Raw genomic sequence first — 10690 nt, 5'->3', positions numbered from 1 at the left:
AACCCAGAACTAAAACCATTCCCGAGCCCAACTCTTCAGACAAAGATTAGACTGGACTATGGGACGTAAAATGATACTTGTGAAGAGTGTGCTTCTTAGTTCAAGTAGATACATGAGACTAAATGGGCAGCTCCTGTCCAGAGGCGAGATGAGAAGGCAGAGAGGGTCAGGAGCTGTTTGAATGGACACGGGAAATCAGGAGTAGAAAGGAGTGTGCTGTCAGAGTATAGGGAGAGCAATTAGGTTCACATAATAATGTATGTATAAATTTTTGTATGAGAGACTAACTTGAATTGTAAACTTTCACTTAAATTACAATAAAGAAAGTCTTAGTATATAGTGTACCTTTCTGTGCATAAAAAGCATTAAAGAAACACTTCTAGATACACTAAAACATCTTTAATGTAATAAAATAGTAATAATATAATGTTCTAATGCCCATTGCAAAGTAGCGCCTGTTTGTTATTACAAACCATTGTATGTATCTTGAATTTTTAATATGGGTTTTAAGTCAGACGTTCAGCCCGGGGACTGCCTGTATCTAAAAATTGCTTGTTCCTTGTCTCCTCTGAGGAGAGGTTGTGGCTCTTATGTCAGCATTTGGTATGACAGACTGGGTGATGAGAAAAGCAGGAACCAAGCAGGAAACTTAGGGAACAAGATGTAGCTGGATCTTGCTCTGCACAGGAGTCATTACATAGTCTCCTTCTGGAGGTCACGCGCCGGGGGCCACTCAGACCATTTGTTCCCGGGGTATGTTGTGAGAGAATTAGAATAAATTGGGGCTATCATCACTCTCTCTCCCCTCATCCCCGCTCCCAGAGTCATCATCCAAAAGCTTTGAATAAACTGGTTTGCGCCTATAAAGGGTACTACAAAAGTAATCCACGAAATTGAAATTTATAAAAGAGATTACCTAGATGAGTCGTATCAGAAAAGGATTATTTGTTCTGTGGAAGGATTCCCTATAAAGAGTGTTAAATAGGAGTTTCCTCAAGTGTTTTACAGATAACTAATTTCTTCACAGAAGAAAGGGTGGAAAGAATCTTTAAGCATAGGTAGTGGGAAAACTTACAAATTAAAATTCCATTTAAAAAGAAGATAAGTGTATCAGTCAGAGTCCAGTCAGGAGACAAAACTACACAGTAATTTATAAATTTACACCTAAGAATTACTGACTAGTATCAGTGGGTTAACTCTGTGAGGAGAACTCTGAAGCGTACAGGAAGAGCAGATACAGGGGGCAGCCACTCCATTTATCCTGGCAAAGCTTAACCTCATGCCAGCTGACAGAGAAGAAATGTTTATAGGGTCCAGCTCCAGTAGGACGAGACAGGACCGAGAAGAGTAGAGTTGGAGCTGAGAGGCAATAAATGGCTAACGTAGCATAATAAGTATCTCTGAAAGTATGGAAAAGACACAAGAAAATGTCATTCATTTTCTAAAAGTTAGATTTATGCAAACCTTTTGAGTAATACTTTTGGTGCAGAAAGTTAGGTGGGCCTGTTGCAGAACGGATGCACTCCCTCCTGGAATTTGTGCTGTAGGAATAGTACACAGACAAGGCAACAGGTTATGGTGAAAGTGAAAAAGCCCTTCATGACATAACTGAAGTGGACAATATTCATTTCCGCCATTAATCCACGGTACTGCCTTTGAAATTCAACAGAGGAGATGTTAGGTTTTCAGCTTTCCTTGCACTAGACGTCAGTTGTGTTCTTCCCACCTTTCTAGCTGAGGGACAGAGGTAGTGGGATTGAGTGAAGCCACGTGGGGCCTGTTCCCTCGCTGTAGGTTAGTCTGGAGTGAGGCAGGCTTTGTAGGCTTCCCGCCTGCTGCTGAGGGGAGCTCTGACAGGCAGCCTCCTGTCTGTCAGCTAACACTCCTCACCTGCGGGGCCCAGAGACTGCTCAGGTGAGAGGAGCGTAGCAGCCCTGTACTGAGCATATGGATGTCCTCTCCCTTAAGAGACAGACTTTTAAAACCATAAAAGAGGTTTATATCAGTTTAGACTAGACAGCAGAATGAAGGACAGTAGAGGGAAACGCTGGAGTTCGGATTGAATAAGCCATTTTTAGTTCATCTCAGTTTACTCTCTCCATGGACCTTATTTGCCTTTTTTACTGAAATAGGCGACCCACAGGCCTCGAGAGTCCAGTTCTCAAATGCTACCCCCTCAGTGCTGGCCACGCTCGCAGCTCTCGCTGAGACGTCAGCCCCGCTCTCCAACCCACACAGAGCCACAGGTGGGTAAGGGCATCTGCCGGGTGGATGGGTCGCCACTCTCCTCTTGTGTCTTTAAGTCTACAGCAGATGTAATTTGCATGAAATATCAAAGAATCGTGGTTAATTAGGCATCTGGGGACCTGGGATGGTTGAGCCTCAGAAGGACAGTCTGTAAGGGATAGAATCAGAGAAGGCCTGAGTTCTTCCTTGTGTTTCTGCAGTTCCAAGTTGGTTTGCCCTGACTTTAGTTGCTTCGGATTGAAATATTTAGTCTTAGCAGATTTTTTGGAAATACTCTCTATGCTTTGACTGATGCTATCACGGAATGATTCAAAACAGCAGCCTAGATAGCTTCTATTAAAGTATCCAAATACGGGGGCCTGCCTGCCCCCTCTCTCGTTGTTATGCCCAGTGTACTCCAGGCAGGCTGGCTTGTAATTTCACTGGAGATGTTATTTTGGCATTTCCAGTGGAGTTGGGCAGATGCGTGCTGTGTAATGCCTTTCCGATATTTAAAACAAAAAAGTTTCAAGTCACTTAGCCAGAGCTAGTGGTCTATGGGGAAAAGGCTTAGTGCTTCACTTAGGTAAAGGCAAGGTTCAGTAGTCATCCAAGAATCCTTCTGGAACCCTCTGGGTCTCTGCTCTATCATAAATAAAAGCAGATTGTTCTGAATTCTTTCTGCTGTTGACATCTGGGTGGTGGGAACATTGTTCCAGGCCTGTTTTTCCTCCCAGCAGCCGTCATGGAGATCTCCTCAGACGGGCGTGAGTGGACAGTATGGCAGAGGGGGAAGGAATGGATTAAACTTGTTCTGGCTGTCCTGTCGTTTTACTGTTTGATCTTGGATAAATCACCTAATTTCTCCAGGTCTCAGTTTCTTTGTCTCTAGCATGATGGTTGGATTAGCTTTTCTGTCAAGGTCCTTCCAGCTCTAACATATCCTGGTTCTTTGCTTCTAAGAGGTGTGAAAGCTCTATTTCCATTGAACTACCTGAATGTGTCTGATATGGATAGTCCATATCCCATTTGTTGCAAAGTTTTACCTACTCTTTAGATAAAGAAATTCCATAGAGGTAGTAACCGTTTCCCCTAATAACCTGTCGCCATCGGGTTGATTCCAACTCATAGCAACCCTATAGGACAGAGTAGAACCGCACCATAGGGTTTCCAAGGCTGTAATCTTCTACAGAAGCAGACTGCCACATTGTTCTCTCATGGAGCGGTTGGCGGGTTCAAACTGATGACCTTTTGGTTAGCAGCTGAGCTCTTAACCACTGCGCCACCAGGGCATCTCTTTCCCTGAATAGTGTTTAGTTTATTGGGATATTGGCTAATCAAACTGAAAATCTTGATTCAACATAATACATGTAAAGCTTCTAGAAAGGTACCTGGCACATAGTAAGTGTTAGCGGCTATTAAGGTTACTGCTGATCTGTTAGGTGGGAGAAGCCATCTGCTTTTTTTTGCCTATTAAACTTCTTTAGTGCTTTGACTATTTGATATATTGTTTTGTTACTTCACTATGAAATGTCTCCATTTTCTTTTAGAAATAGATCTACTCTAATTTATGGGTTTTTTCCCCCTAAGTTCCTCAGATTTATTTAGGCTTTAAAGATCCTCCCTGAAAAACAGGTTCTAAGTTCAAGTATGTTTGGGAAATTCAACCTATCTTACCCTTCACTGAAGACTGAAGGTGCGTATTAGTCTGTTACGGTCTCTGATATTTCCTACAAAACAAACAAACAAGTTTAAGCATCCTGAGAACAGCATTTGAAAGCTCATTTGCAAATAATCCATATTTAGTGCCAGCTGTTCACATCTCACTGAGGACATTCTAGAAAATACTCTTCTCATGCAGCCCCGTCTTCTCTTCTCCTCTGACTTAGCATTGTTCACAAGAGCTTGCTTTTGTGAACTGCTGAATCCAACAGCGTTTTCAAGTTTCCCTCTGTCCCTGAATATTATCAGTTTCAAGGAGGCTAAAATTGCTGTACTCGTGTTTTGTGTTATTTTGTTTTTTAAAGCTGACGTTTTAAATTTACTTCTGTCATCTCTAGACAGTTCAGAGGAAATGGTAGAAGGCAATTCTGTTGACTCATCACTCCAGCAAGTGGTGGGGAGTGGAGGCCAGAGGGTCATCACCATAGTGACCGACGGAGTCCCTCTGGGTAGTCTCCAGACAGCAATCCCTACTGGAGGCATTGGCCAGCCATTTATTGTGACGATGCAAGATGGGCAGCAAGGTGAGTTGTCCCGGTTAGACAACTGCTGATTAAGTATTTTAGACGCTCAACACTTAGCTAAAACCAAGGCATTAAGGCACAGAGTGGCAATGGGAAGATGGCAGGTGCAGGATGGGTGAAGAAGCAGTGAAAAAGAAGAAAAAACCAGTCTGGCAAAGGTTAATTTCCCTAAGATATATATGAGATTTGAGGGCGAGAACCAGTCTGGTAGAAAAAAGAGCAAATAATAAGAACCAATAGTGCACAGAAAAGAAAACACTGATGGCTCTTAAAAATATGAAAATGTGTTCAACCTACGACATTCATAACTAGAGAAATGCACGTAAGTGCTGCACTAAGCCACCAGGGTGCCGTCAGGGTGCCAGGAAATAGAAACTCTCGAGTAGCACTGGGGAGAGCGTGAGTTAGTGCAGCCTTCAGAGAGCAAATCGGCAGCACCCATCGGTATTAACAGTGCACATACCCTTTGGCTGACAAGTTTTTCTCCTCCGTAGGAATTTCTCCTCACACACAGAGAAATGACACGTATACCAGCGTATTCACTAGAGAGTTATTTCTAATAGCCAAAGATAAAAAAGAGCCCGCATATATGTCAGTAGGGGAATGAATGAATAAATTATGGTACACCTAAACAATGGAATACTCCGCAGCTATAAAAAGGAAAACAACAACAAGGAAACTTCTTCTATACCAGTGTGGTCCAACTGCCAAAACATACCGTTCGGTGGCGAGAGCAAGATGCCAGGCAGTGTGTGTGTCACATGCCACAGAGCCTCAGACTGTCTCTGGGAGAACGTACAGGACGCTGATAACACTGGTCACTTCCAGAAGGCTAGCTAGGGGTGGGTGGGAAGCTTTTCACTGAATACACTTCCATAGCTTTTGATTTTTGAACATGTGAATATATTATTGAAAAAATAAGTGTTGAGATGATTTATCACGTTTATAAAAATAAACTGCATCTAAGAAGTAAAAAAAAAAAAAAATTTTTTTAAAAAGAAGCCAGTGTATCATAACTTTATTCCTTAAAAATATTGGAGGTTGAAAAACGGAGGATTGGTATCATTGCGTTTCTCTGTGTCACCACATCTGGCTTGGTCTAAATGATTGTGAGGGTTTTCTCATTTTCAGATTGTTCGAGGAGATGAATCTCTGCTGTATGGAAAGAGAGAATAGGAATAAAATCTTTATAATCCAACCTTGTTACCATAAATCCTTATTAGTCCTATTTGGAAATATACTACTGCTATTTTTGTGAACATGATGATCATTTTAAGGTTTCTTTTTTGTTGGGGGGGGTCACTGGGTAGGTGAGAGACTGCTTATAATGGAGACAAATAAATGAGAACAGAGTTGGTTTGGAGTAAAAGAATAGAATTTGAGGTTTTGCCTAGGTGAACTACTCTTACTAATGTGTTTAACCAGGTCCAAGGAAGGAACACTGAGATTCTGTGAATTACCTACAGCAGGTTTTAAATCCCTGACCAAACTCCCATCTTCACTCAGCGTAGGTCTAAGCTGCTTTCCACTGTCACCACCTGATGTGTCTCTAGGAAATACAAGCTAATTTTTAAATCAGCTAAACCAAATAACTAGGTAAATTCTTCTGTTAAATCATAATACATCCGAAAACCTAAATATACATTTTGAACCTTTATTTTGAGGTAACTGTAGATTCATGTACAACTGTGAGGAATAATACAGAGATAGCCCGTATACCCTTCACCCGTTTTCCTCCACTGTTAACAGCCTGCATAGCTGTGGTATAATATCACAACCAGGAGATGGATCCTGCTACCGTCCATCAGCCCGACTGAGATGGTCCGGTTTCACGTGTACCTGTTTGTGTTTGTGTGTGTGTGCGCTTAGTTCTGTGCCGTTTAATACATGTGTAGACTTGTGTATGTACCACCAGAGTGAAGATGCAGACTAGTCCATCACAAGGATCCCCAGTGCTCCCCTTCTGTATCCACAGACACCTCCTTCCTTCCCCACCCTCCCCGTTCCTAACCCCTGGCAACCACCCATCTAATCTGCCCTCCCATCTCTGTATTTTTGTCATTTTAAGAATGTTATGTAAATAGAATTATACCACATGTAACCTTTTGAGATCGACTTTTTTTACATAATTCCCTTAAGAGCCATTGAAGTTGTATCAGCAGTTCGCTCCTTTGCTTGCTGAGTGTTACGCCAAGGTATGGATGTACCAAAGTTTGTTTAACCATTGAAGGACATTTGAGTTGTTTCCAGTTTTTGGCTATCACTAATAAAGCTGCTGTGAACTGTCATGTATAGGTTTTTACGTAAACGCAGGTTTTCATTTCTCTGGGATAGACGCTCAAGAGCGCAGTGGCTGGGTTGTATGGCGAATGCGTGTTTAGTTTTGTAAGAAACTGCCAACTGTTTCCTAGAGTGACTGCCGTTTTACATTCCCACCAGTGATGTGTGAATCATCCAGTTTCCTCGTCAGCATTGGCATCGTTAACGTTTTTCATGTTAGCCATTCTGATAGGTGTGTGGTACCTCTTGTGTGTGTTGTGTTCCTGTGTTTGTGTTGACCCTTCTCTCACACGTCTCTGAAAAGAGAAACAATTAATTAGGTACAGTTAATGGCAAACTGCTTTCATTAGAGGTTTCTCAAAAATCTTAGGTAGAGACTTCAGACCTTCTTTAGACAGGTTATTCCTGCAGAATAGAGAAGCTGATTGGTCATAGCATCTTTTATTAGAACCTCAGATACAAGACTTACCTGTAAGGCTTCCAGACCTGCACATCACTACCCTTCCTTTCTGGGGCCTTCTTAGTGCCTCGCTAATCCTTTATGTTTCTCTCTGCAAGGCCATGGTTTACTTACTGATTCTAAAACCCAAAGAAATATGAAAAATAAGATATTGGAGAACATATTTCAAATTTTTAAACTAAAACTAAAATCTCTTTGTCTTGCTGCGTATTCATTTACCTGCAATTGGTGTCCTTTGGCTTGTAGTTCTAACTGTGCCTGCCGGTCAGGTTGCAGAGGAGACTGTAATTGAAGAGGAGGAGGAAGAAGTAGAGAAGCTGCCGACGACTAAGAAACCAAGGATGGGAGAGATGGCAGACAGTGTGGAGGAAAGGAAGGTAATGTTTGTAGCAGTGGTGGAGGGAAGAGACGGGAAGGCATCAAAAGCCCTGAGTCTTGGCCTGAAGCCTTCTTCATCTTTTTGTCTCCCCTTGGATAATCTCTTACAGGAAGGCAGTGAACGAGCCCTCCTCCAGCAGCAGCTCCAGGAGGCCCATCGCAGAGCTCAGGAATACCGCCACCAGCTGCTGCAGAAGGAGCAGGAGGCAGAACGGTACCGCCTCAGGCTGGAGGCCATGGCCCGCCAGCAGCCCAACGGAGTAGATATCGCCGTGGTTGAAGAGGTGGCCGAGGTAGATGCTGTTGTAGTCACAGAGGGGGAGGTCGAAGGGAGAGGGACAGAAATGACGGGGGCACCAGAGACCTTGGAGCCTCATAGCGGAGTTTCCATGGAAACGGTTTCATCTTAACATGCAAGGGCCACAACTTGGGCTGTGTCCGTCTTTTTTACTTTGAAAGAGAAGACACGGGACAAACGTGATCTAAAACTTAACGGCTGTCCGTAAGAAGAAAACTATAGCAGGGTACAGTGCTTAGGCTCAGGAAAGCTCTCTCTGCAACTGGAAAATTGAAAGCCAAATTGAGGGGACATTTCTCCTGAGGGGCCAAAAGAATAAGGACCAAATTACTCAGCTCACATCATTACTTTAAGAATAGAGGTAAAAGAATGCCGGCTGTTAATGGGTTCAGTCATTGTTTTTTAAATAACTGACTTTCTATCAAAATATTTTAAGATAACATTCCTCATACATACACACCCAGAGCCTTTAATAATTGTACCATCAAGTGACCTGAAAATTTGCCTTGGATTTATGATGCATATCTGTTAGAGAAGAAAACTAATTGGGAGGGGGCGTTGGAAGCCAGCTCTGGGGAAGAGAGAAGGAAAATCACTGCCAAAGGAGTGAGCACTCCCAACTGTCCTAAGTTAACATCACTGAAAAGAAATATGTGCAATGGCCTGGCAAATTTACACCCATTCTGTGTCATAGCTCAGATACTGTTGTTAAAGAAACTGAAATAGAGTTTGTAAAACCAGAAGGGAAAGAAAACTTAATTTATGTGGGAGATGTGTATGTGAAACCAAAATCCTTCAGGCTGTGCTTCCACAATGCTGGCAGGTGGCCTAGAAGAGGCTTCTGGGGTTATGGAACAATCTGGCCTTAAGATACAAACCTTACGCGGGCTGGATTTTGTAAAATCGCCAACAGGAGGGTAGTCTGTTGTCAGAACAACTTACCTTCAGACATTTCTTTATGTGATTTCAAGCTCAGATTCTTTAATTTTATAAAACTGTTGAATTTTATAACTGTCACCTAGGATAGACATGTGCCTTTCTGTGAAGCTTAGATGTTAGCCTCTTAAATGCAAAAAAAAAAAAAAAGGCCAGCGATGAATGCCGAGCATATCGTGTAGTTTTGTTTCTGCTGACTTGGGATGAGGACGCTGCCCTGTTTCCTTAAGCTTGGGCCTGCTGCAAAGCTCTGTGCCCGCAGGTGCTCAGTGCTTAGGGTCGGCAAAGGGAGTGAGAACAGTCAGTGCCATAAAGGAAGGAACCAAAGATTCTGGCCGGGTCCTTTGTCTCCTATTCCCCCTTCTCTCCCACGATGTCTGCTGCCTCTGCCCAGAGACTTCTGGGAAGCGTTTCACTGCTGGGTTTTCTCTATTGGTCAACATGGAGTTTTCGCAAAAGAAAGAACACGGATGGAGAGAGAGAAGTTGGAGGAGGCTGCGTACAAGAGGTTATTGCCTTTGAAATTGGCCCTCATTGTTCTAGCCTTGCTTGCTCACTTTGTAGTCGATTAGAAGGAGAAACCCAAGGGAGATGTGCCAAGGAAACACTGGAATGACTGTTTAGAATACGGTTTTCTTAATAGCGATCATGGGGAAAACATGCAGTTTTAATTTGGAAAACAAACTTGACAGTTAACATGGCTCCATTTACCTTGATTAGCAAAGTAGTTTGCTGCGGTTTTCCAGAGGTGCAGAATGATTTTGGGCTCAAAATAGACTGAAAACATAACTCCCTAAACCAAATTTAACAGACAGAATTGGCTACTAGAGGTTTATAGGCAAAAAATCTGTTTTGAAATTGTCTTGGCTACTGGTCACCTTAGCTACGTTTTCTCCACTGACCTGAGTCCTGAGCACTTCCCAGGTGAGCAGAGAGTGCTTGATGCTGTTGGGGAGGGGCCTTCGTTAGGGTGAGCGGGGAACTGTGGTGTCTGCTGTCAGATCATCTTGTCCCGGTTTGTGATGTTTTCTCTCTATTCTGCTTCCCTTTGGGAACCAGGTGCTAACAGTAAGCTGCTATATGTGCCATTTCAGAGCCTTACTTTAACTAGAGGGACCAGGTACCATTAGTTTATGTTGTTAGTTCGTATGTTGACTTTAATTCCTTTTTTAAATAAATTATATATACATGTAATGGGGTGGAGGAGAACTCTTCAGAAGATACCCAGACCCAGCTATTCACTCGGGGGTAGCTAATGATTGGGGGCACTCCCTTCTGAGCACACAGCAGAGTTCCCACTTTTAGCAGGGGGGGAATTGTTTAATTCTTTTTATTCTCTTCTTCTAGGAGGCTGTCATTCCCACCCCAAAATTCTCTACTACAATCCAAGTCATTTTTGATGACGGGGTCTCTCAGATCCAGGAGTTTGTTAGCGGAGGGGCTGGGAGGGAGAGAAGGGACTGTCTGGAAAGGGGCAGATAGCAGAAAGAGTCGTTTTTATTTACTTGGACTGGACCTTTCAGCACCCCCGACAAGGGGAGCAGAAAGTGCTCTCCAGCTGTATTGCCACTGAGAGAACAGTAGGTCAGGAGACCTTGAAGTAGTTAGCAGTTGACTATTAAGTGCAGTAACGGCAATGCCATTTCAGGATTTTGCTTATCTTTCTGGATCAGCCCTGAAAGTTGGGAAAACGTTGCTTACCTGGTTTGGGAGACTTCCTGGCAGCTGAGATGACAGAAGGTCAGACAGCAGTGCCCCTCCCCGGACAGGGGATTCAGAGTTGGTACTTGAGCAGGAGGAACCTGGAGTCTAGGATGGTTGCCTACTTCTAAATAAAGCTCCTTCAGCAGTATCAGTATTGATGTC

The 10690-nt window shown here is 43.1% G+C and overlaps 1 protein-coding gene across 1 annotated transcript in view; it reads left to right on the top strand.

The window, feature by feature from the left end:
• GABPB2 (GA binding protein transcription factor subunit beta 2) overlaps positions 1-8974 on the top strand; it is a 26299-nt gene extending 17325 nt beyond the window's left edge. The window contains exons 6-9 of the mRNA XM_023724533.1: positions 2133-2246; positions 4287-4472; positions 7459-7589; positions 7701-8974. Of these exons, the coding sequence (XP_023580301.1) occupies positions 2133-2246; positions 4287-4472; positions 7459-7589; positions 7701-8000 (731 nt within the window). The 3' untranslated portion in view covers positions 8001-8974. The remainder of the gene's footprint in view (positions 1-2132; positions 2247-4286; positions 4473-7458; positions 7590-7700) is intronic.
• Positions 8975-10690: the final 1716 nt, after the last annotated feature.

This window comes from Trichechus manatus, unplaced genomic scaffold (genome assembly GCF_000243295.1).
Source record: "Trichechus manatus latirostris isolate Lorelei unplaced genomic scaffold, TriManLat1.0 scaffold00250, whole genome shotgun sequence".
NCBI lineage: Eukaryota > Metazoa > Chordata > Mammalia > Sirenia > Trichechidae > Trichechus > Trichechus manatus.
Note: the sequence above shows the minus strand (reverse complement) of the source record. Positions and strands in the feature narration are given on the sequence as shown.